At 37.3% G+C, this 26,851-nt stretch overlaps 1 protein-coding gene across 4 annotated transcripts in view; it reads left to right on the plus strand.

Annotated features, from left to right (window-relative positions):
* RAB3GAP1 (RAB3 GTPase activating protein catalytic subunit 1) overlaps positions 1 to 26,851 on the plus strand; it is a 119,314-nt gene that overhangs the window by 34,769 nt on the left and 57,694 nt on the right. For all 4 annotated transcript variants that reach the window (XM_055397585.2, XM_088829066.1, XM_088829061.1 and 1 more), the window contains exons 4-6: positions 14,605 to 14,737; positions 18,069 to 18,147; positions 26,610 to 26,729. In XM_055397585.2, coding sequence (XP_055253560.2) covers positions 14,605 to 14,737; positions 18,069 to 18,147; positions 26,610 to 26,729 — 332 coding nt within the window. The remainder of the gene's footprint in view (positions 1 to 14,604; positions 14,738 to 18,068; positions 18,148 to 26,609; positions 26,730 to 26,851) is intronic.

The following is a 26,851-nucleotide window of genomic DNA, read 5'->3' on the forward strand; positions in this document are numbered from 1 at the left end:
AACACCCAGGACTGATCTCCTTTAAGATAGACTGGTTGGATCTCCCTGCAGTCCAAGGGACTCTCAAGAGTCTTCTCCAACACTACAGTTCAAAAGCATCAATTCTTCGGCGCTCAGCTTTCTTTATCGTCCAACTCTCTCATCCATACATGACTACTGGAAGAAGCATAGCCTTGACTATACGGACCTTTGTTGACAAAGTAATGTCTCTACTTTTTAATATGCTATCTAGGTTGGTCATAACCTTTCTCAAAGGAGCAAGCATATTTTACTTTTGTGGCTGCAGTCACCATCTGCAGTGATTTTGGAGCCCCCCAAAATAAAGTCTGTCACTGTTTCCATTGTTTCCCCATCTATTTTCCAATGGTCATGTATGGATGTGAGAGCTGGACTATAAAGAAAGCTGAGTGCTGAAGAATTGATGCTTTTGAACTGTGGTGTTGGAGAAGATTCTTGAGAGGACATCCAACCAGTCCATCCTAAAGGAGATCAGTCCTGGGTGTTCATTGGAAGGACTGATGTTGAAGCTGAAACTTCAAAACTTTGGCCACCTGATGGGGAGAGCTGACACATTTGGAAAGACCCTGATGCTGGGAAAAATTGAGGGCAGGAGGAGAAGGGGACGACAGAACATGAGATGGTTGGATGGCCTCAGTGACTCAATGGACATGGGTTTGGATGGACTCTGGGAGTTGGTGATGGACAAGGAGGCCTGGTGTGCTGTGATTCATGGGGTCGCAAAGAGTTGGACACAACTGAGCAACTGAACTGAACTGAATCACCTTCTGCAGTGATTTTGGAGCCCAAAAAATAGACAGCCACTGTTTCCACTGTTTCCCCATCTATTTCTTATGAAGTGATGGGACCAGATGCCATGATCTTAGTTTTCTGAATGTTGAGTTTTAAGCCAACTTTTTCACTCTCCTCTTTCACTTTCATCAAGAGGCTTTTGAGTTCCTCTTCACTTTCTGCCATAAGGGTGGTGTCATCTGCATATCTGAGGTTACTGATATTTCTCCCGGCAATCTTGATTCCAGCTTGTGCTTCTTCCAGCCCAGCGTTCTTCATAATGTACTCTGCATATAAGTTAAATAAGCAGGGTGACAATATACAGCCTTGATGTACTCCTTTTCCTATTTGGAACCAGTCTGTTGTTCCATGTCCAGTTCTAACTGTTGCTTCCTGACCTGCATACAGGTTTCTCAAGAGGCAGGTCAGGTGATCTGGTATTCCCATCTCTTTCAGAATGTTCCACAGTTTATTGTGATCCACACAGTCAAAGGCTTTGGTATAGTCAATAAAGCAGAAATAGATGTTTTCTGGAACTCTCTTGCTTTTTCGATGATCCAGCAGATGTTGGCAATTTGATCTCTGGTGCCTCTGCCTTTTCTAAAACCAACTTGAACATCTGGAAGTTCACGGTTCACATATTGCTAAAGCCTGACTTGGAGAATTTTGGGCATGACTTTACTAGCGTATGAGATGAGTGCAATTGTGCGGTAGTTTGAGCATTCTTTGCCATTGCCTTTCTTAGGTATTGGAATGAAGACTGACCTTTTCCAGTCCTGTGGTCACTGCTGAGTTTTCCAAATTTTCTGTCATATTGTGTGCAGCACTTTCACAGCCTCATCTTTTAGGATTTGAAATAGCTCAACTGGAATTATGTCACCTCCACTAGCTTTGTTTGTAGTGATGCTTTCTAAGGCCCACTTGACTTCACATTCCAGGATGTCTGGCTCTAGGTGAGTGTGAGTGATCACACCATCATGATTATCTTGGTCGTGAAGATCTTTTTTGTACAATTCTTCTGTGTATTCTTGCCACCTCTTCTTAATATCGTCTGCTTCTGTTAGGTCCCTACCATTTCTGTCCTTTATTGAGCCCATCTTTCCATGAAATGTTCCCTTGGTATCTCTGATTTTCTTGAAGAGAGCTCTAGTCTTTCCCATTGTTTTCCTCTATTTCTTTGCGTTGATTGCTGAGGAAGGCTTTCTTATCTCTCCTTGCTATTTGAAACTCTGCATTCAAATGGGTTGGTCTGTCTTTCCTTTTCTCTTTTGCTTTTCGCTTCTCTTCTTTTCACAGCTATTTTTAAGGCCTCCTCAGACAACCATTTTTCTTTTTTGCATTTCTTTTTCTTGGCGATTGTCTTGATTCCTGTCTTCCTGTACAGTGTCATGATACTCTGTGCATAGTTCATCCGGCAGTGTGCTGTTAATTTTTTCTAGTGTGTTTTTCATTTTAGTTATTGCAGTCTTCAGGTCTGACTGATTCTTACTTGTTTTCTAGTTCATTGTTAAAATTCTCACTGTGTTCATCTATTTTCTTTTCAAGTTCAATTAACATTCTTAATTACTAATGATTTGAACTCTTTATCTGATAAATTATGTTTTAGTAGTTGTTTTTTCAGGTTTTTTCCCCTTGTTCTTTTGTTTGAAACAAATGTCTTCTCATTTTGATTAACTTTCTCTGTCTCTATGAAATTAGGTTAAAGTTACCTATCATGGTCTTGAAGGAGAGTCCTTATGTGGGAGAATTGTTAGTAGTTTGTGTGTGCCTGGTGGTTTTAGTGGGAAGGCTGGATGTGAAATGACCCTGGGTCATGATAGCTGTCAGCCATCACCTGGTGGAAGTGGGGCTGGAGATAGAGGGGCTAGAAGCTGGAGCTTCTATGATTGGTGGCTGTTTTAGCCCTGTGGGAGTGGGTCCCAGGGTGCTGTAGCAGAAGCCTTGAGGGTCAGTTCAAGCAGGTTTTGTTTCCTCTTAAGTGTGTGCACTCCCCACTCTTGGCAACGGCACCTTTGCCCTGGAGGGAACTGTACTGGAGCAGTTGGGGACAGAGCAAGCTCTTATTGTGTGCTGGGATTGTCCTGGATTGGTCCCAGCACACACCGGTTAAGAGCTCTGGACAAGTCTGTATCTGATGCCTCTCTGAGTGTTAGCATGGCCACCCTTTGGCTACATTCCTCCTAAATGCACACTTTCCTTGGTTGCAACAGCCTTTCTCTCATGTGTAGCAGCACTATTGGTAGAGGTACTAGAGCAGGCGCTTGGTGTAGGCCATGGTGCCCACACTTTAGTGTGATGAGAAACCAACCAGAAACTAAGGAAGTTTCACTCTTCTTCCTAGGCCTTGTTCTCAGGAGTAAGCAAGCATGTGTGTGTGTTCTTCAGTAACAAATTTTTGCTCTTCTAGCTCTCCTATAATTTCTGCTAGTTTTCATACCAGCTAAGGAGATGGATTCCTGTTGTTGTACAATATGTATGTGACTTGGACCACTCATTTCCCTGAGATGATCTCTGAGCCTGAGATATCCCCCTCCTAGCGCTGCAGGTCCTGATAGCTTTTGCTTACTTTCTACCTGACTTCTTGTGGATCTTTTCTCATAGTTGTTGTTGTAGAAGAGTCTTTCTGTCATTCTTCAATTTGTTTACAGTATGAATTGCTCCACATGTTGCTGTGTTCCTGTGTGAAGGTGAGCTCATAGTATCCTTCTACTCCACCATTGATCTCCTCCCTTGTTTCTATGTTTTAAATTATAGCCATCCTGGTGTTTATGAAGTGATGTCTCATTGTGACTTTGATTTGCATTTTCTGTGGGCAGGAATCCCTTAGAAGAAATGGAGTAGCCATCGTGGTCAACAAAAGAGTCCGAAATGCAGTACTTGGATGCAATCTTAAAAACGACAGAATGATTTCTGGTCGTTTCCAAGGCAAACCATTCAGTATTACAGTAATCCATGCCTATGCCCCAACCAGTAACGCTGAAGAAGCCAAAGTTGAACGGTTCTATGAAGACCTACAAGACCTTTTAGAACTAACACCCAAAAAAGATGTCCTTTTCATTATAGGGGACTGGAATGCAAAAGTAGGACGTCAAGAAACACCTGGAGTAACGGGCAAATTTGACCTTGGAGCACGGAATGAAGCAGGGCAAAGGCTAATGGAGTTTTTCCAAGAGAACACACTGGTCATAGCAAACACCCTCTTCCAACAACACAAGAGAAGACTCTACAAATGGACAGCACCAGATGGTCAACACCGAAATCAGATTGATTATATTCTTTACAGCCAAAGATGGAGAAGCTGTATACAGTTAGCAAAAACAAGACCAGGAGCTGACTGTGGCTTAGATCATGAACTCCTTATTGCCAAATTCAGACTTAAATTGAAGAAAGTAGGGAAAACCACTAGACCATTCAGATATGACCTCAATCAAATCCCTTATGATTATACAGTGGAAGTGAGAAATAGATTTAAGGGACTAGATCTGATAGAGTGCCTGATGAACTCTGGACGGAGGTTCGTGACATTGTACAGGAGACAGGGACCAAGACCATCCCCATGGAAAAGAAATGCAAAAAAGCAAATTGGCTGTCTGAGGATGCTTTACAAATAGCTGTGAAAAGAAGAGAAGTGAAAAGCAAAGGAGAAAAGGAAAGATATAAGCATCTGAATGCAGAGTTCCAAAGAATAGCAAGGAGAGATAAGAAAGGCTTCCTCAGTGATCAGTGCAAAGAAATAGAAGAAAACAACAGAATAGGAAAAACAAGAGATCTCTTCAAAAAAATTAGAGATACCAAGGGAACATTTCATGAAAAGATGGGCTCGATAAAGAACAGAAATGGTATGGACCTAACTGAAGCAGAAGATATTAAGAAGAGGTGGCAAGAATACACAGAAGAACTGTACAAAAAAGATCTCCACGACCAAGATAATCATATGGTGTGATCACTGACCTACAGTCAGACATCTTGGAATGTGAAGTCAAGTGGAGGTGACGGAATTCCAATTGAGCTATTTCAAATCCTAAAAGATGAGGCTGTGAAAGTGCTGCACACAATACGACAGAAAATTTGGAAAACTCAGCAGTGGCCACAGGACTGGAAAAGGTCAGTTTTCATTCCAATACCTAAGAAAGGCAATGGCAAAGAATGCTCAAACTACCGCACAATTGCACTCATCTCATACGCTAGTAAAGTCATGCTCAAAATTCTCCAAGCCAGGCTTCAGCAATATGTGAACCGTGAACTTCCAGATGTTCAAGCAGGTTTTAGAAAAGGCAGAGGCACCAGAGATCAAATTGCCAACATCCACTGGATCATGGAGAAAGCAAGAGAGTTCTAGAAAACATCTTATTTCTGCTTCATTGACTATGGCAAAGCCTTTGACTGTGTGGATCACAATCAACTGTGGAACATTCTGAAAGAGATGGGAATACCAGACCACCTCACCTGCCTCTTAATAAACCTGTATGCAGGTCAGGAAGCTACAGTCAGAACTACATGGAACAGCAGACTGGTTCCAAATAGGAAAAGGAGTACGTCAAGGTTGTATCTTGTCACCCTGCTTATTTAACTTAGATGCAGAGTACATCATGAGGAACGCTGGACTGGAAGCAGCACAAGCTGGAATCAAGATTGCCGGGAGAAATATCAGTAACCTCAGATATGCAGATGATGCCAGCTGTATGGCAGAAAGTGAAGAGGAACTCAAAAGCCTCTTGATGAAAGTGAAAGAGGTGAGTGAAAAGGTTGGCTTGAAGCTCAACATTCAGAAAACAAAGATCATGGCATCTGGTCCCATCACTTCATGGGAAATAGATGGGGAACCAGTGAAAACAGTGTCAGACTTTATTTTTTTGGGCTCCAAAATCACTGCGGATGCTGATTGCACCCATGAAATTAAAAGACGCTTACTCCTTGGAAGGAAAGTTATGACCAACCTAGATAGCATATTAAAAAGCAGAGACATTACTTTGTCAACCACGGTCCATCTAGTCAAGGCTGTGGTTTTTCCAGTGGTGATGTATGGATGTGAGAGTTGGACTGTGAAGAAAGCTGATCACCGAAGAATTGATGCTTTTGAACTGTGGTGGTGGAGAAGCCTCTTGAGAGTCTCTTGGACTGCAAGGAGATCCAACCAGTCCATTCTAAAGGAGATCAATCCTGGGTGTTCATTGGAAAGACTAATGCTAAAGCTGAAACTCCAATACTTTGGCCACCTCATGCAAAGAATTGACTCACTGGAAAAGACTCTGAGGCTGGGAAGGATTGGGGGCGGGAGGAGAAGGGGGCGACAGAGAATGAGATGGCTGGATGGCATCACCAACCTGATGGACATGAGTTTGAGTGAACTCCGGGAGTTGGTGATGGACAGGGAGGCCTGGCGTGCTGTGATTCATGAGGTCGCAAAGAGTCGGTCACTACTGAGTGACTGAACTAACTGAACTGAACTAATGGCCATTCATACTGAACATTTTCACATGTCCTTATTGGCCATTTGTATATCTTCTTTAGCGAAATATCTATTCCAATTCTTTGTCTATTTTTAAATTAAATTATTTTTCTTTTTATTATTCATTTGTAAGTGTTCCTTATATATTCTGGATATAAGTCTGTTACGAGATATCTAATTCACACATTTTGTCCCATTTTCCATGTTGCAGCATGTATCATGGGTTGTCTTTATTTTCTTGATGGTATCTGTAGTTCTTGCTCCTACATTTACATGTAAGATCCATTTTGAGTTAATTTTCATGCCTATCATAAGGAAAGGTTCCACCTTTTTTTTTTTTTTTTAATTTTGTGTGTGGTTCTTCAGTTGTCCCAAAATAGATGGTCTTTTAATATTTGTATTTCAGTACTGCAAACATTCAAAAGGATTTCTCCCATCAGTGCCAGAAAACATTCATTTTTGCTCTATACCGAGTTTTTGTTTTCTTGGGTTGAACCTTGGAATCACTTGAAGTTTTTGAAAAAGTTTAGTGTTCGGAGAGACACAACCTCAGAGATTCTTATTTAATTGCTGTTTTGTGGAGTCCAGTTATTAGTACATTTTTTAAAAGCCTTGTAGGTGATTACAGAGTCTGTTAGGTTCAGATCCATAGCTATGTGCTCCTCAAAAAGTGAAATGGAAAACCACCCTCTATATTTTATGCTTTACTGTATTTTCCTCCTTTTCAATAATGTGTCATTTTTGTCAGTAGAAGGAAAAAAATTTTCAGTAATTGGTTAAACAATAATTTACATAGAATTTTAGTTTTAAAATGAAAGACTATATATTTAATGTTGGGTTGTTTATGATATGAAATTTGATTCTGGTAACCAGTAAATCTTAAAAATGACTTAGGTGTTACAGAAAAATCTCTTAATTCAGGAAGGAAGTGAGTTTACCCATCTGTGTTAATTTGTACAGTGAGGAAATTAATTTCACTAAGAATTCAACATGACTGTCATGCACGTCAATTCAAGTCAGAGATAATACCTTTAGGATTGGGTTGTGTGCTATTTCAGGTTGTTAGACTAGATCTCAGTCTATATATTCTGTATAGTTACTGAAATATTTACAATATATTTGGAAAATATGGTTTTCTGAATACTGAAAGATAATTTCTAAGATACTTATTAAGCATGTATTCACTTTCAGGTTCTGAGCTGCAAAGAATAGGCTGTGGTCTTTGTTCTTCACAGACTAATGGAGAAGTACATATATAAGTGACTTGAATAAGATGCCATTCTAGTGATTTGAACAAGACACTGAGAATCTTTACCTTTTGTGGAGATAAAGCAGATTTACTATACGAAATAACATTTAGAATGAGTTTTGAAAAATGAATATATGAAAAGTATGCCAAGAGAAAGTAGAGAAGAGCAGGATAAATAAACAATGCATAGATATCAAAGATAAAGCATATTTCTGGGGCAATACAAGTTATTAGGCATTGTAACACAGGTAAATGGAAGGGAACTGTGAAAGATAAAACTATAAAAGGGTGGGGTCAGATGTGTGGGCTCTGTATTTCTACCAGTGTAAGTATATGCCACACTTAGAGGTGCTTGTGATCAGCCATTTGTGCCTTATAACTTTGATTTATATTGCATGTTTATATCTCTTTTTAATGTTAGTTTTTTATGTATATGCATAATCTATTGATACAGTAAAGCTTAATTTGTTAATAAATATATACATATATGGAGATGGATACTCAACATCTTTTACTGATAGAATGCATGATTAAACATCTCTAGAAACCACTAAATAGGTTATGGAAATTCAGTGAAGTATTTTAAATGGAGGAGCAGTATCAAATTTGTGTTTTAGGAAGGTGGGCTTCCCTGGTGGCTCAGAGGTTAAAGCGTCTGCCTCCAATACGGGAGACCTGGGTTCGATCCCTGGGTCGGGAAGATCCCCTGGAGAAGGAAACGGTAACCCACTCCAGTATTCTTGCCTGGAGAATCCCATGGACGGAGAAGCCTGGTAGGCTACAGTCCACGGGGTCGCATAGAGTCGGACACGACTGAGCGACGGAACGGAACGGAACCATGTGGAAGAAGGATTATAGAGTAGAGATACGGAGGCCAGTGGAAAGCTATTACACAGTCTGGGCCTGACATTGTGAAGGGCTCAACTGCCTGCAATGCGGGAGACCTGTATTCGATCCCTGGGTCAGGAAGATCCCCTGGAGAAGGGAATGGCAACCCACTCCACTGTTCTTGTCTGAAGAATTCCATGGACAGAGGAGCCAGGTGGGCTGCGGTTGATGGGATCGCGAAGAGTCGGGCACAACTAAATGACTAACAGGGCTTCCATGGTAATTCAGCTGGTAAATAATCTGCCTGCAATGCAGGAGACCCTGGTTCAATTCCTGGGAAGATCCCCTGGAGAAGGAAACAGCTACCCACTCCAGTATTCTGGCCTGGAGAATTCCATGAACTGTTCAGTCCATGAGGTTGTAAAGAGTCGGACATGACTGAGCGACTTTAACTTCAAACGACTAACACTTTCACTTTCAACTAAAGAGAGGGCCCTCCAAAGTTCTGGCAGAGAGTATTTCTTACCTAAAATTTATTGAGTAAGTTGAAAGATTAGTGGAAAGGATTGTTGGGCCCACATTATGCTGATGTTTAGTACATGTTGTTCTTATGTAATTGCTATTTTCTTTTGGGATAAGAACATCTTCCTCTCTCTCTCTCTGCCACATTTTCCTCAGAACTTTTAATATTCCCCCATATCTCATCTCTTTTTAAAGGATTATCCTCGTGATATTTTTTCTTTGTTGAGTAATAGTTTACTCACAGTAAAATGTACAAAACTCAGGTTTACAGTTTTATCTTCACAAATGTATCTTCCCATGTTATTACCATCTAAACTGAAAATATAGGACATTTTCATCATTCCAGAAATATTCCTTGTTTTTCTCTTTGGTTAATCCCGTAAGCAGCCATAGTTCTTTTTTTTTTTTTTTTAATGTAATTTATTTATTTTTGGCTGTGCTGGGTCTTTGTTGCTGCACGGACTTTCTCTAGTTGTGGCGAGTAGGGCTACGCTCTAGTTGCAGTACTTGGATTTGTCATTTCAGTGGCTTCTCTTGTTAAAGAGCACAAGCTCTAGGTACTCGGGTTTCAGTAGTTATGGCAGATGGGCTCGCTCAGTAGTTGTGGCTCCTGGGCTCTAGAGCACAAACTCAGTAGTTGTGGCAAATGGACTTAGTTGCTCCAAGGCATGTGGGATCTTACTGGACCAGGGATTGAACCTGTGTCTCCTGCATTGGCAGGCAGATTCTTTACTACTGAGCCACCAGGGAAGCCCTCAGAAGTTCTTATTTTTTTCTCTATATATTGGTTATATCCGTTCTTGAGTTTCATATTAAGTGAAATCATACACTATGCATTTCTTGTGTCTGATGTTTTGCTCAACATGTTTTTATTGCACATGCCATTCTTTGTATGACTGTACCACAGTATGTGTATTCTTTCTCTTAATAGACATTTAAATTGTCTCCTTTTTTTATACTAATAAAGCTGCTGGGGACGATTTGGTAAACTTATACTTTGATTTTTTTCTTGATTATATTCTCAGGACCAGAATTGCTGGGTCTTGTGTTTAGAAATTGTCAAACTATTCTAAAGTACAAGGTTGTACCATATTCTTAGCAGTGTGTGAAATTTCAAGTTTCTTTACATTCTGACAATTTGCATTGTCGGATTTTCATTTTTAGTCATCCTATTGGGTATGAAGTGGTAACTCATTGTGGTCTTACTTGCAGTTCACTGATGACTGCTGATATTCAGTATAATCTCATAATTCATCACAATTAACTGTCATTCATAGCTTCTTTTGGGAAGTGCCTGGCAAGTATTTTGCTCATTTAAAAAAATTGGATTGTTTAGTTTTAAAAATTATCCTCATATATCCTGGTTGTGACTCTTGTCAGATAAAGTATTTTCAGTATTTCCACTAGCTCCTGGCTTCCCTAATCATTTCCTTAATTGTGTCTTTTGATAAGCATGTTGATTTTAATGAAGTTTATTTCTTCAGTTTTGATCTTATTGTTTAGTAACCTCTGTGACCTGTCAAATGAATCTTTGCCTATTTCAAGGTTGTGAAGATATTCCTTCACAACACAAAGGTTGTGTTCTCTTTATATAAATATCTAATTATTTCAGACTCATTTGTTGAAAACCTAAATGAATTATAGTGGTTCCCTTGTTATAAAATGATGTATGAGTGTGAATATATTTCTGGATTATCTGTTATGTTTCATTGATCTATTTATTTTTATGCCAGTACTATACTGTCTTAAGTGCTGTAGCAAGGTAAATCTTAAAATCAGATAGTATACTCTTTCATCAAAATTATTTTAGCTACTCTAGGTTCTTTGGATTTTCATATTAGTTTTAGAATCAGCTTGTCAATCTTTACAAAATGCCTGCTGGGAAAGTGATTAGGATTTGATTGGGTTTGATTAGTATTGACATCTTAATGGTGTTGTGTTTTCCAGTCTGTGTACATGATATCTCTGTTTAGGTCTTTAATATCTTTTTAGCAATACTTTGAGGTATTTTTAGGTAGAGTTCTTGTTCATCTTTCATTGAGTCTCTGCCATAGATATTTGATTTTTTTGATGTCTTAAGAGTGATATTTAAAAAAAACCTCATTTCCCAAGTGTTTGCTTGGGGTGTGTGTGTGTGTATGCAGATGATTTTTGTATCCTGACCTTGAATTCCACAACTTCATAAATTCATTAGTTTTAGTACTTTGTAGATTTGTTTGGACATATTATGTACATAATCAGGCCATTGGTGAAAGAAGATGGTTTTATTTCTTTCTAGTCTGTGTACTTATTTCTTTTTATTGTCTGAGTAGGGCCATCAGAAGTTATATTTGAATTATTAGATTAATTCTGAACTAAAAGTTGACCTTTCTGGTTCTAATAGTAAATATACTCTTTACAAGTGACTGTATCATAATGGAACTGAAGGAGGGAGGTTGGAGTGTTATTTTTCAATAGAGCTAAATTATCTTAAGTTTGTTTTGCATATAGAATCTGGATGTCCTCTATGTTGAATACAACCAAATCCACCTTGAGATGGCTGTTTGGTAAGGTTGACAGTTGTGGTACCTAGAATGCAGGAGTAGGATCAAATGATGTTTCTTTGTATCATTTTTAAAAACTTAGTTTTTTTAATAAATATATTTTCTTTTAAATTTTTTATTTTACTTATTTAATACAAAAAATTGTTTTGGCTGTGCTATGAGGCATGCAAGGTCTTAGTTCCCTGATCAGGGATTGAAATATGCCCCCTGCAGTGGAAATTGCCAAGTCTTTACTACTGGACTACCAGGCAAGTCCACTTTTGTCTCATTTTAAAAGAATATTTCATAATGTCATTTGTAGCAACATGGGTGGATCTAGAGATTATCATACTAGGTGAAACAAATAAGAAAGAGAAAGGCAAATACCATATGATATCACTTATCTGTGAAATCTAAAATATGACACAAATAAACTTACATATGAAACAGTCTCTAAGGCATAGAAAACAGACTTGTGGTTGCCAAGGGGGAGGGGAGGTAGGGGAGGGTTGGATTGGGAGTTTGGGACTAGCAGATACAAACTATTATATATAGAATGGATAAACAGCAAGGTCCTATTGTATAGCACAGGTAACTGTATTCAGGTAACTGTATCCTGTAATAAACCATAATGGAATAGAGTATGAAAAAGAATGTATAACTGAATCACTTTGCTATGCATCAGAAGCTAACACATTGTAAACCAAGTACATTACAATTAAAAAAAAAATTTTTTTTTTCAGCTTTTTTGCAAGCTTGAAATGGAATTTATCTCTCATTTTCTGGACTTCTCCCCCTACCTTAGTTTTAGATTTCACTGCTTTATAGTGTGCTGTCTTCCTCGCAAACCAAGTTCTTATGTGTATCATTACTGCTTATTGCAGTTTGAGACTTTTGGGTCAGGTTATAGGTATCTTAATTTAACACAGGTTAACCTCAGTTTCGGAGGAGGCAATGGCAAGCCACTCCAGTACTCTTGCCTAGAAAATCCCATGGACGGAGGAGCCTGGTAAGCTGCAGTCCGTGGGGTCGCTATGAGTCAGACATGACTGAGCGACTTTACTTTCACTTTTCACTTTCACACATTGGAGAAGGAAGTAGCAACCCACTCCGGTATTCTTGCCTGGAGAATCCCAGGGACGGGGAGCCTGGTGGGCTGCCGTCTATGGGGTCACACGGAGTCGGACACTACTGAAGTGACTTAGCAGTAGCAGCAACCTCAGTTTAAGAAACCTAACATATAAAAAAAAATCATAGATTTTTATATGTAGCATGTTTATTGTTCAGTCACTCAGCTGTGTCTGATTCTTTGCGATCCCATGGACTGCAGCATGCCAGGCTTCTGTCTTTCATCAGTTCCTAGAGCTTGCTCAAACTCATGTCCATTGAGTCGGTGATGCTATTCAATGATCTCACTCTCTGTCATCCCCTTTTCCTGCCTTCAGACTTCCCGGCATGAGAGCCTTTTCTAATGAGTTGGCTCTTCCCATCAGGTGGCCAAAGTATTGGAGTTTCAGCTTCAGCTTCAGTCCTTCCAATGAATATTCAGGATTGATTTCCTTTAGGTTGGACTAGTTTGATCTCCTTGCAGTTCAAGGGACTCTCAAGAGTCTTCTTCAACACCATAGTTCAAAAGCATCAATTCTTCGGCGCTCTGCTTTCTTTATAGTCCAACTCTCACATCTGTACGTGACTACTGGAAAAACCATACCTTTGACTCTATGGACCTCTGTTGGCAAAGTATTCTTTGCTTTTTAATATGCTGCTAGGTTGGTCATAGCTTTTCTTTCAAGGAGCGTGCGTCTTTTAATTTCATGGCTGCAATCACCATCTGCAGTGATTTTGGAGCCCAAGAAAATAAAGTCTGTCACTGTTTCCATTGTTTCCCATCTATTTGCCATGAAGTGATGGGACCGGATGCCATGATCTTAGTTTTTTGAATGTTGAGTTTTAAGCCAACTTTTTCACTCTCTTCTTCATCAAGAGGCTTTTTATTTCCTCTTCATTTTCTGCCATACTGTTCATGGGGTTCTCAGGGCAAGAATACTGAAATGGTTTGCCTTTCCCTTCTCCAGTGGACCACGTTTTGTCAGAACTCTTCACCATCACCCATCCGTCTTGGGTGGCCCTACATGGCATGGCTCATAGTTTCATTGAATTAGACAAGGCTGTGATCCATGTGATCGGTTTGGTTAGTTTTCTGTGATATGTAGGATATGTGGTGGTTATTCTCCTTACAAAAAGATTCAGAATTTTAAATACCTTTCCAAGAATACATAAAACTGCTGGATGTTATATGATAGGTATAGTCCAAACAACACTTTTAGAAACTCAGTGACTCACAGAATCATTCCTCACATTTTCTTATCTAGTTTGGGGCTCTCTGTACTTGGAAGTTGCTGAGTTGGTATTTGTGCCTCTTGGTGGTGCTATGCTGTAATGACTATAGACTTCTCCAGTGGAAAGAACAGCAATGGGATACTAGAAGCTTTGTGGGAAAAATCCTTTTTTATGATTATATTATGTAAGTAAGGGGCTGTTTGAAACTTTTAATTAATATGTTTTCCAATCAAGTTGATATTTAAATGAAAATATTTGAATGCCAGAGCTCGATAAAGAAACTCACAGTACCTGTTAAACAAATAAATGCTACAGATGTCATGTCATTTAAATTGATTTTACGAATGTACCTGTTTCTGAAGCAGTTTCTGATATCCAGCAATGCTATGTACTACGTAGTGATGTTATTAGATTTGAGATTTTTATAATAAATATTTTATTGTCATGTATTTTTTCTAATTTTTAAAATTTATGAAATTTAACCATTTTCTGTTAAAAGGTACTCAGATTCTGCTGTTGGTAGAGAGAGTTGGGTTTTTTTTTTTTGGTGTGTGAAGAGGCATGGGATTTACTTTATATTCATTATTTTATGTAGAGACTCATCTTACCAAAATTACTTGATTACTTGAAAATTACAATTTTGTTAGTCACTTGACAGTTAATTTTTCTAGGGAAATTTTCTTTTTAAAGGACCACTGTGATAAATCACTTATAAATAATTTCCTCTTGGTTTATTCACTTGTATGTTTTTCCTTTTCCCTTTTGGGGAGGATAAATATAGGATCAAGCTTTTAGATTAAGAGGCGGAAAAAGGGAAAAAAGATCTGTGGTTTAAAAACTAATGATAACTATTGAATATGTTATGGTGGATGTTTTTTCTTTTTTTGTTTTTCTGTGAAATACAGGGTATATTTACTTCTGGGACATGGGAAGAGAAATCAGATGAGATTTCCTTTGCGGACTTCAAGTTCTCAGTCACTCATCATTATCTTGTACAAGAATCCAGTGATAAAGAAGGAAAGGATGAAGTACCAGAAGGTAAGTTTTCACAATATATTTTTAAACTCTTGTAAGAGTGATTTTAATTTTGAATTATGAATTTAGTTCACTTAATTAAATAGTGTTCTCTGGAGATGGTTTACATATGCACAGTTGTTTCACCACACCTGAAATAGAGTATGATCTTTGCAGAGTAATTATCACAGCATCATTCATTTTTAAATTAGTTTAATCATTTATTTGTAGAGTACCTAACATGTGCTAGGGCTTCCCTCATAGCTCAGTCGGTAAATCAACTACCTGCAATGCAGGACACCCAGGTTCGATTCCTGGTTTGGGAAGATCCCCTGGAGAAGGAAATGGCGACCCACTCCAGTATTCTTGCCTGGAGAATCCCATGGACAGAGAGGAGCCTGGCGGGCTATAGTCCATGGGGTCACAAGAGTTGGACACGACCAACCAAACATGTGCTAGGTTCTGTGTAAGTCCAATTGAAAAAATGTGCATTTTACTAGGGAAGATAAAGTCTATAGGTAAGTAACAATAATAAGAGGTAAAAAATGATAAATGCTATCCCAAAGCACAGAGTTTTACCGGAGTTCAGAGGAGAAAAGATCAATTTTAATCCAGGGAGATCAGAGAAGATGTTATGGAGAATTAAGTAACTAAACTGGGCTTTGAAGAATTTTTGAAAGTTGTTTATTGATTAGTTAGTGTTGGCTTTGTGTATGCCTCAGGCTTTGGAGACAGATCAAGTGGATTAAAATTCTGGTTTTTCTACTTATTGGTTACTTGACCTTTCTAAGCTTGACTGATCTCATTTGTAAAATGAAGTAATACTACCTGGAGGGTAAGTGGGAAGATTTAATAAGATACTGTACATAAATGTGTATCTCATCATTACTAATGTTATCAACCTCTTGTACAAGCATTGCAATTAGTATTCAAGCTAGCAAACGTCCTTTGCAGCTTAATAAAGGATTCTGAGTTTTATTTCTTCCCCCTACAAAGTTGCAAAGGTAATTTTAATTTACATTATCCATCATTTTATTTATATTTTTATGATGTATAATTCCTTTACAATGTTGTGTTAGTTTATGCCGTACAACAAAGTGAATCAGCTACATGTATACATATATCCCTTCCCTCTTGAACTTCCTCCTCCCTGCTGCCATCCCACCCCCTATACCATCACAGCATGGAGCTGAGCTCCCTTTGCTGTAGCAGCTTCCCACTAGCTATTTTACACATGGTAGTGAATATATGTCAGTCATACTCTCCCAATTTGTCATACATATATTACCAGTTATTTTAAGAGAAGAATCCATGTTAAAATAGTCTTTTTTAATATAATAATCTCATAATTTATTACTAACTTGAAATAGAATAATTTCTAATTCTGAGTTAATATTTTAATTTTATTAAATTTTGCATTTCCTATTGAAATAAAGTACCTGTTACAGTACCTGGCCCCATGTTAGATGGTGCTTACAGTTGTTAATAGGTCACATTATCCAAAATCTTTGTTCTGAGATGTGCTAGTATAAAACAGTGAGTGAGCAAGGTATTAAAAAGTGTGAATTTTGAATCTGGTCAAATACTCTTTCATTCACTCAGAAAATAATTATGCACAATGAGTGTTCAAGTTTTGATGGTCAAAACAGAATATCATTTCTAAGTGTAAGCCTGAAATATTTTGTACCTTTTCTTACATAGGAATAAAATTATATTACCTTTTCTGTTGTATATATTATTTTCACAAAACAATTAGATAGCATCTGTGTTTAGATTCATAAACTAGGATAGATAATTTGACCATGTATACATGTGGATAAGACAATTATACAACAAAATAAAATAAACCAGAATATGAGTATGTATACTTTAGGAATAAGGGGAAGAGGGAAATATATGCAGCTGCTGCTGCTGCTAAGTCACTTCAGTCGTGTCCGACTCTGTGTGACCCCATAGACGGCAGCCCACCAGGCTCCCCCGTCCCTGGGATTCTCCAGGCAAGAACACTGGAGTGGGTTGCCATTTCCTTCTCCAGTGTGTGAAAGTGAAAAGTGAAAGTGAAGTCACTCGGTCATGTCTGACTTGTAGCGACCCCATGGACTGCAGCCTACCAGGCTCCTCCATCCATGGGATTTTCTAGGCAAGAGTACTGGAGTGGCTTGCCATTGCCTTCTCCAATATACGCAGCTAGTGGAAGCCTAATAATAGCCTAGCGATTTCTGGGTCCAGCATTCTGATTAATGATGGAAACTGTTCAAGGTATAGAAATCTTGGGTGTCGTTAATGTGTAGAGAAAACATACATCAAGGAAAAGCTATTGTAAGCTATTTTCCTTATTGTAATAAGGAAAAGCTATTGTCTATCTCAGAGTTTCTGAGATAGACAAAGGAGACTGGAATGATGAGAGATAATTAATGAATTTAAGATAGTTAAGGCATTATTGCTGCATATGTGTATGTGTTTGGCAGTTTTAATTTGGTTGTGATCGAAGCTGTAACTAAGGGTAGAAGTTAGAAGCAAATCATCAGCTCAGTTAATTTGGAGATACACATTTAAAACTATATTATCAGAGGTCAGAAGTTTTGAGTACTGATCATTTGAGTTGCTTATTGCTTTAGTTAAGTAGAGCATCAAGTTATTAGTATTCTCCTATTCTTTTTACAGATTAAAAAAATACAAATTTGCTAAGCAAGTATAGCTGTATAGCAAAAGGAAGTATTTTTATAAACTTCTTTTATGCTTTGAACTTATTGTGTATTTTCAAGTATAAATAATGCTCATTGATGTTAGTATCTTATTACAGATTGTAATGCAAGTACTTCCAGATATATGGGTTATAAAGGAGAAGCTGCTTAGTGGTTTTACAAGAATATTTAAGATGGCTAGAGATGAACAAAGGCTAGCTATGGGAGGTGATATTCAGACGCTTTAACCTCTGAGCCACCAGGGAAGCCCATAGAATTGATAGACTCTACATATAAATTTTGAAGAAAAATAAAGACAAGGGCATGCCAAGAAGAACAAAAAAGCCAAGACTTTCTAGTAAGGAATGAAGAATTGTTTGAGTCATGATTTAGAAGAATGGAAAATACTATAAACATAGGAATGATATATATATATATATTTTATAGACTGACTTCTTTTTTTTTTTTTTTTTTTTAAGAAAAGAGAGAGCGAGAGAGAGACATCGGTCTCCTTTCAAAGTTTAACTTTAGCCCTAGATATAAATCCTTAAGCAATGGCAAAACTACATGGAATAGCAAGATGTGTTATAGAATGATGTCTTTAAATTATATGTTGAAATTCTGTCTTAGAATGAATGTACTCACTTGTTCATTATCAAATGTTTCTGTAGATGTTATTCCACAATCTATGCAAGATTTGCTGTGTATGAATAATGACTTTCCTCCCAGAGCACATTGCCTGGTAAGATGGTAAGTATACATTTTACACAGATAACTTTTAGAATGTATGTCAGGGAGGCCCCCAGACTGCCCGCAAGATAGATGATTTGCTGGGAATTCACTCAGTACTCAGCATGTATTGATAGTTGCTCTTACTGCCAGGATTTCTTACAGTGACAGAATGCAAAGCAAAATCAGCAAAGGGGAAAAGTGCCTGAGGAAAAGTTTGGAGGAAGTGCAAGTGTTTAAGAGTCCTTTTTTAATGGAGTCACACAGGGCATACTGAATTCCCTTAGCAACAAGTTGTGACAATACATAGGAAATGTTGTCTACCAGAGAAACTTGTTAGAAGCTCAGCTCTCTCAGGTTTTTAACTAGTGACATGTCATGTAGGTTCCTTCTGATTGTGACATAAGAAAATTTCAGACTCCTAGAAGGAAAGCAGGTAAACCTGCTGTTTAAACCATGTTGTTTGTACAGTTTAGGCACAATAACTCTTTATCAGTTAGGGTAAATGATGTGACCCCTCCTCAAATCCAAGTACCCAACCCAAATACCAGTCAAAGGTCAGGCTTGCAAGTAGGCCTGTGACTGCTACTGAGGGTAGCTCTTTTTTGCACAGTAGTCATAGTCTAGGTTGTACCTAACTATGATTCTGATGATTAGCATAGAACAATTAAATATAGAAAGCTTCATATATATTGTTGAAAATTGAATTGACATAAAATGTTGATCTCAGTTATAACATCAAAACTCAGTTGTGTCTTAATTATAAATGTGGTGTGTTAATTTAAGAGTATCACATTTAAAAAGTCTTGTAATCTCTCTGAAGTTCTTTTAATTTTTTCATTTATTCACAGCATTTCTTTATTTTGGAGATGTTAGTGTTAAAACATACTACCACCAAAATGTCCCAAGCATAAGTATATGGTCAAGAAAGAAGACCTAGTTAAAGGAAATTTGTATATTGGTTTTACTTTACTCTGTTGGCCTGAGTCAGTCTTTTGATTTTTTTTTTCTAATTAAAGAATTTCTAAGGAAGGGGAAGAATGATAATCTGTGTTTCATTCCCTTGTGATTATTATATCAAGTAGATTATGTGACACATAAAATTATTTGCCTATGCAGTAAACTGGATAATGTTTCATAAATAGTCCCATTATTTATTATTATTATTGTTACTTATTTTTGCTGTGCAGGGTCTTTGTTACTGTGCAGGTTTTTCTCTAGTTGCCGTGAGGAGAAGCTACTCTGTAGTTGCAATGTGTGGACTTCTTACTGCCATGGCTTCTCTTATTGTGGAGCACAGACTCTAGGTCACGTGGGCTTCAGTAGCTGTGGCTAACTGGCTCTAGAGCACAGTCTCAGTAGTGGTGGTGCATGGGCTTAGTTGCTGCTTGGCATGTGGGCTCTTCCTGGACCAGGGATTGAACACCTATCTCCTGCATTGGCAGGCAAATTCTTTACCACTGAGCCACCAGGGAAGTCCCCATCCAGATTCTCTTATCTTTCAGAATATAAATACATACATTTAATATGACAAAATATATCAGAAGGCATCATGGTGTCATAGAGTTTGCATTTACATTCCTTTATTCAGCATTAATTGATCTACTATTTGGCCAGGCAGTGAATTAGACAAACTAATGTTTAATTTCTAGCTCAGGTACCTATTACCTCAGCAACTTTGGGCAAAACTTAATTTTGCTGATTTGGTTTCTAAGTTGGTGAAGTCAAAATAATAAATAATAAGTGCCTTTGATAGTATTTGTGAGGATTTAATAAGATAATAAGACATTATATATATATATAAAAATTGCAATGCTGTTATATAATTTCTGTTCAGCTTTTTAATATTTCAAAAAAGTGTACTGACATAGTCCATGGTTAAATATTCATTGAGTGAATTCATGAAATCTTTCTTTGTATTAGATTAATGAATCACTTCTTAGTGATTTATGTATTAATGAAAATCACTTGTTAATAGTTTTTTAATGTTCCCATTTTTATAAAATTTTATTTTAGAAATTAACATACAGTAAGTTGGACTGTTTTTTGATGTTCACTGAACTTTAACACATATGTTGTTTAGTTGCTAAGTTGTGTCCAACTCTTTGCCGGACTGAAGCAAACCAGACATCCCTGTCCTTCACTATCTCCCAGAGTTTGGTCAAGTTCATGTCCATTGAGTCTGTGATGCAATCTAACCATCTCATCCTCTGCTGCCCCTTTCTCTTGCCTTCAGTCTTACCCAGAATCAGGGTCTTTAACAGTGAGTAGGCTCTTCGCATTAGGTAGCCAAAGTATTGGAACTTCAGTATCAGTCACTCCAGTGAATCTTTAGGGTTGATTTTTTTAGGATTGACTGGTTTGATCTCCTTGCAATCGAAAGGGCTCTTGAGAGTCTTCTCCAGCACCACAATTTGAAGGCATCAATTCTTCAGCTCTCAGCCTTCTTTATGGTCCAGTTCTCATATCCATACATGACTACTGGAAAAACCATAGCTTTGACTATACAGACCTTTGTTGGCAAATGATGTCTCTGCTTTTTAATACGTTGTCTAGGTTTTATCATAGCGTTTCTTCCAAGGAGCAAGTATCTTTTAATTTTGTGGCTACACTCACTCTGCAGTGATTTTGGAGCCCAAGGAAACAAAATCTGTCACCGTTTGCACTTTTTTCCCATCTGTTTGCCATGAGGTGATGGGACCAGATGCCTTGATGTTCGTTTTTTGAATATTGAGTTTTAAGGCAGCTTTTTCACTCTCCTCTTTTACCCTCAACAAGAGGCTCATTATCTCCTCTTCGCTTTCTGCCATTAGAGTGAAAATAATGGTACCATGTACATTCTCTGGTGGCTCAGATGGTAAAGAATCTGCCTACAATACAGGAAACCCAGGTTCAATCCCTGGCTCAGGAAGAACCCTGGAGAAGGGAATAGCTATTCACTCCAATATTCTTGCCTGGAAAATCCCATGGACAGGGGAGCCTAAAGGGCTACAGTACATAGGGTTGCAAAAAGTCAGACGTAACTGAGTGACTAACACTTTCAGGTTTTTCTTTTTTTCATGTGCATTTGTATACAAGTTTTTAAAAATATTTATTTGGCTGTGTTGAGTCTTAGTTGCAGCACTTGGAATCTTTTTTGCAGTATGGACCTGGGGGCATGTGAGATCTTAGTTCCCCAACCAGGAATTGAACCAATGTCCCTTGCATTGCAGGGTGGATTCTTAATTACTGGGCTACCAGGGAAGTCCCCTTTAGTTTTTAAAGTTGCTACTACAGAGTATAAGATAGTTCTGTAACCTCCCCCAAACTCTTCTTCTCCATTCTAATATTTGGCAGTCACTAACATGTTCTTAGTCATTGTAAGTTTTGACCTTTCAGGAGTTTCATAGAGATGGAATAAAATAGTAACCGTATGAGACTGTCTTCTTTCACTCAGCATAATACTTTTGAGATCATTTGAAGTAATTTTGTATCAATGGTTTGTTCCTTTCTATTAGTAGTATTTTACTGTAGAGATATACCATAGTTTGTTTACTCATTCCCCTGTTGAGGGATAATAGATTTATTTCTCAGATTGAACATTTATGAATAGAGCTGCTGTAAATATTTTTGTGTAGATCTTTTATATGAAAATATGTTTTTAGATTACTTGGGTAAGTACCTAGGGTGTGATTAAGTCACGTGGAAGCCCAGTCACATGCTAAGTGTATATTTAACTTTATATGAAACAGCCAAACTGATTTCCAAAGTGATGTACCATTTTGCATTCCCAATAACAGCATATGAGAGTTTCAGTTGCTCTGTATCCACAATAGCACTTGGTGTCAGTTTTTTTAGTTTTAGCTATTCTGACAGATGTGTTGTTAGAATGCGAATATCTCATCCTAATTTTAATTTTAAATATCTTTCATGTGTTTATTTGCCGTGAATATACTCTATGGTGAAATGTCTGTAAGTCTTTTGCCCACTTTTTAATTGAGTTGTTTTCTTATTGTTGTGTTTTGAGAGTTTTTTAATATATTCTAAATACAAATATTTTCTCTAGATAGTAGTTATCTTTTCATTCTCTTACTAGTGTCTTTTCCAGAATAAAGTTTTTAAAATTTGATGCAGTTCGGTTTATCAGTTTTTTACATTATGAATCATGCTTTTGGTGCCATGTCTGAGAACACGTGCATGAGATCAGAAAGCTTTCTCCTAATTTAAAAAAAAAAATATATATATATATAAACTTTAAAAAATTTGTGGTTTATTTTAGGTTTATAGAAAAGTTATAGAGATAGTTACAAACTCTTCCAAGATATCCTTCTCTCAATTTTCCCTGTTGTTAGTTTATATTACCGTGATATGTGTGTCAAAACTGAAAAGCCAACATTGGTGCATTAGTTAAAACATTGGTACATTGTTGTTGTTCAGTCTCTATTCTAAGTCACGTCTGACTCTTTGCGATTCCATGGACTACAGCATGTCAGGTACATTAGTCAAATTTTATTTAACTAGTTTTTCCACTAACATCCATTTTCTATTCAAAGATCTAGTCTGGGATACTGCATTACATTTAGTTATCATGTCACCTTAGATTGTTCAGTCTACATTCCTGTGAAAATTTCTCAGTCTTTCCTCATTTTTGATCACTTGGAACTTTGAGGGGTACTAGTCAGGAATTTTGTAGAATCTCATTCAGTTCGAGAGATTTAAAAATTAAAAAAAAAAATTTTTTTTTTCTAAACTGTTTATTTTGTATTGGAGTATAGCCAGTTAACAATGTTGTGGTAGTTTCAGGAAAACAGCAAAGGAGCTCAATTTTAACATGTATCCGTTAAAATATTTTTTGAAGTAAAAAAAAAAATTTATGGTTACATTTGGGTTATGACTTTGGAAAGAAAAGATCATAAATGTGACGTGCCTCTTTATTGTATATCAGAAGGTCATATTGTCATGATTTAGTCACTAGTGACATTAACTTTGATTATGTGGCCATTCTTTGTTTTATTCTTAAAGTTTTACATTTTATATTTAGAGCTTTTATCCATTTCAAGTTGTATAATTTTTGTATAATATTCTTTTTTTGCTTGTGGATATTTAGTTGTCCCAACAGCATTTGTTGAAGTTTCCTTTCTTCATAGACTTACTTATACAACTTTATCAAAGGTTGTATAAAGAGAGATGAAAATGAAAGCCTCTTTCTTCAGAAGACAGGGACACAGGCACTTGCTTACAGTTTCATGATCAAGTTTTATAGTCTAGGCAAGGTGGTGGTTTAGTCGTGTCCGACTTTTGTGACCCCATAAGACTATAGCCTGCCAAGTTCCTCTGTCCATGGGATTCTCCAGGCAGGAATATTGGAGTGGGTTGCCATTTCCTTCTCCAGGGAATCTTTCCCACCCAGGAATTGAACCTGTGTCTCCTGCATTGCAGGCAGATTCTTTACCAACTGAGCTATAAGGGAATCTTAATGATGTGACTTGTTGACTGCTTCTCTCTGCCTCCTTTTATACCTATCCTTTAAATACCTTCTAATGGCTAATCCTGAAACCCTCATTAGAAATTTAGTCCCTTGATTAATTGCTATTTTTTAAAAATAGTCATAGAAATGATACATTAATCTTAGCAGACACTTATGTCCAAATATAAATTTATAACTCTTTTGTGAGCAGAGGGTGTGGTATGTAGGATATAAGTCCTGTTAATATTCGTCCACATAGTTACAGAATTTTCTTTTGTGATGAGAAATTTTAAGATTTTTAAGATTTATTCTCTTAGCAACTTTCAGATGCACAGTACAGTTATTATTAACTGTAGTCACCATGTTGTACATTCAGTTCAGTTCAGTCGCTCAGTCGTGTCCGACTCTCCGCGACCCCATGAATCACAGCACGCCAGGCCTCCCTGTCCATCACCAACTCCCGGAGTTCACTCAGACTCAAGTCCACAGAGTCGGTGATGCCATCCAGCCATCTCATCCTCGGTCGTTCCCTTCTCCTCCCGCCCTCAACCCTTCCCAGCATCAGAGTCTTTTCCAGTGAGTCAACTCGTCGCATGAGGTGGCCAAAGTATTGCAGTTGCAGCTTTAGCATCAGTCCTTCCAATGAACACCCAGGATCGATCTCCCTTAGAATGGACTGGTTGGATCTCCGTGCGGTACACGGGACTCTCAAGAGTCTTCTCCAACACCACAGTTCAAAAGCAACAATTCTTCGACGATCAGCTTTCTTCACAGTCCAACTCTCACATCCATACATGACCACGGGAAAAACCATAGCCTTGACTAGACGGACCTTGGTTGGCAAAGTAATGTCTCTGTTTTTTAATACACTATCAAGGTTGGTCATAACTTTCCTTCCAAGGAGTAAGCGTCTTTTAATTTCATGGCTGCAATCAGCAAATACCCAGAAATAGAATTGCTGGGTCATAAGGTAGTTCCATTTAAAAATTTTTGGAGACATTTTCATACTGTTTTCTCTACTGGCTGCACCAGTTTATATCCCCCCCAACAGTGTTTGAGGGTTCCCTTTTTTTTTCTGCATTCTTGCCAATAGTTTTTCTTTCTTTTTGATGATAATCACTCTAAAAGATATAAGGTTTTATGTCTTTATTGTTTTGATTTGTATTTCCCTGATGATTAATGATGTTTAGCATCTTTTCATGTAGCTGTTGAGTACCTGTATGCATTGATATTTCAAAGATAATAGTGATAGGGGAAATACATTTGAAATAAAAGAAGAGAGCATATTTAACAGAGGTAATGGGGTGGTATTTGAGATAAATCTTCAAAAAAAAAAGAATCTATTGATGTTCCATGATGACTGTTGAGTAGGAATAACATTCCAGGTAGTGGAAACAAAGACATTGAGGATTGAATTTTATTGCAGATAAATAGGAAGCAGTTCACTTTGGCTTATTTCTTGTGAACAGGAGTATACACTGGCACAATTTTATGTGTATGGGGAGGGAGAAGGTAGTTTGGCAACAGCTATCAATGTTAAAGATGTTCAAGATGTTCTTTTATCCAGGAACTTCTAAGAATTTATCCCACAGTTATACCCTGTAGAAATTGTTGCAGTATTGTTGCAGTAGCATAAAACTGGAAACAAAGGACTGACCAGTAGGGGAGATGAGCCTGTGAAAAGAAGGTACAGATAGTATATTAATCTAATCTTTTTTGAGGATAGATGGGTCAATGGACAGATGGAACAGTTCTGGAAGAAGGACCAAGAACTATTGACAGCGGTTTCACTATAGTTCCTGGGGATACCGAGGCAAATAAGTGCTTTTGTTTTCTTTCTTCCAAGGATATTAATAAAAGAAAGAAAAAAACTATGTAAATAGATTTAGAGCCTAAAAATCACAGCTCCTGATTCTTTGCAGTATTTGATGCTACTTCTACATAACTAATTTTGATTTCAGGGATAGGAGGGTGGAGGAGAGGTGAGAAGATGAAATAAACTTTTGTCATCTAAACAGTAAACTGATTATGGTTGGATTTAAAAAAATTTTTTTAAATCTTTTTTTCCTGCTGTTTTGGGGAATTTCTTGAGACTGTTCATAGAAGTATTCATAACTGTTTGTGTAGAGTTAAAATAGGCAAATGAGTAATGCCTTTTATAAATTTATATTAAAAATACTGTTAAATAAAAACATAACGGGGAGTGAATAGGACAGGAATTTTCAGGAGGCAAGATTACCAGTATGACCTTAATGTTTTTGTAAATTTTGGCTGCTGATTTATGGTTTTTAATGGACTTGTCAACTAAATGAGAAGTTTCCTTTATAGTAAGATACCATAGCAAGAGTAAGCCATTTTCTGATAATTTTGTGATTCCTATCTAATTATGTGTTAGTGAAAGAATATAATAATTCTTTAATTATGATACTAGAGTAAATCTGGAGAAGTAAATGGTAACCCACAGCAATATTCTTACCTGGGATATCCCATGGACAGAGGAGCCGGTGGGCTACAGTCCATGGGGTCGCCAAAAAAAGAAAAAGTCAGACACAACTTAGCGACTGAAAAACAAGAGTAAATCACGTTCTTAACTTAGTCAGCACAAAGTATGACTGATAGTTATTTTCCTGACATTTAGGGAATCTATTAAACTTTATCTCTCCACATTAGTGGACTTAATGTTATCAGCTAATTAATGCAAGAAGTCAGTGCTGGCTTTCACGTTTTATTTTTGAAACCTAACTTTTAAGATAAAACTGGTTATTTAATTTTTTTTCTTTGTAATTTCAGCAAATCACTGCTAATTTGTAAAGAATGGAGAGAAAATAGTAGATGAATGATGTGAATTTTGTTCCAAATGAAGGAAATTCAGGTTGTTACAGGTTCAGTTGCCATTTAAGAAGGAAAGAAAGAAAGATCTGGGGTTCAAACCTAACTTTCTTTAAGGGAAATATTTTTCATGTTTCCCAAATAATAGATTTTTGTGTTCTGACATTTTTGCCTGTTTAATGGCAGTGATTTTTTTTTTTTTTTTAAGGTATGGACTCCGGGAGTTTGTGGTGATAGCACCTGCTGCAAACAATGATGCTGTCCTCAGTGAATCTAAGTGCAATCTTCTTCTGAGCTCTGTGTCTATTGCTTTGGGAAACACTGGCTGGTAGGTGGACATTTCAAAACATCTAGACATGAGTTTTAAGAACTATTTTAAATTAAAATTTATGAAGGAAACTGCTTATTAAATGTTAGGTTTTTTATTAATATAGGATTAGTATTTGTACA

Source organism: Moschus berezovskii, chromosome 2 (assembly GCF_049115385.1).
Source record: "Moschus berezovskii isolate FMDL1 chromosome 2, NW_MosBer_1.0, whole genome shotgun sequence".
NCBI lineage: Eukaryota > Metazoa > Chordata > Mammalia > Artiodactyla > Moschidae > Moschus > Moschus berezovskii.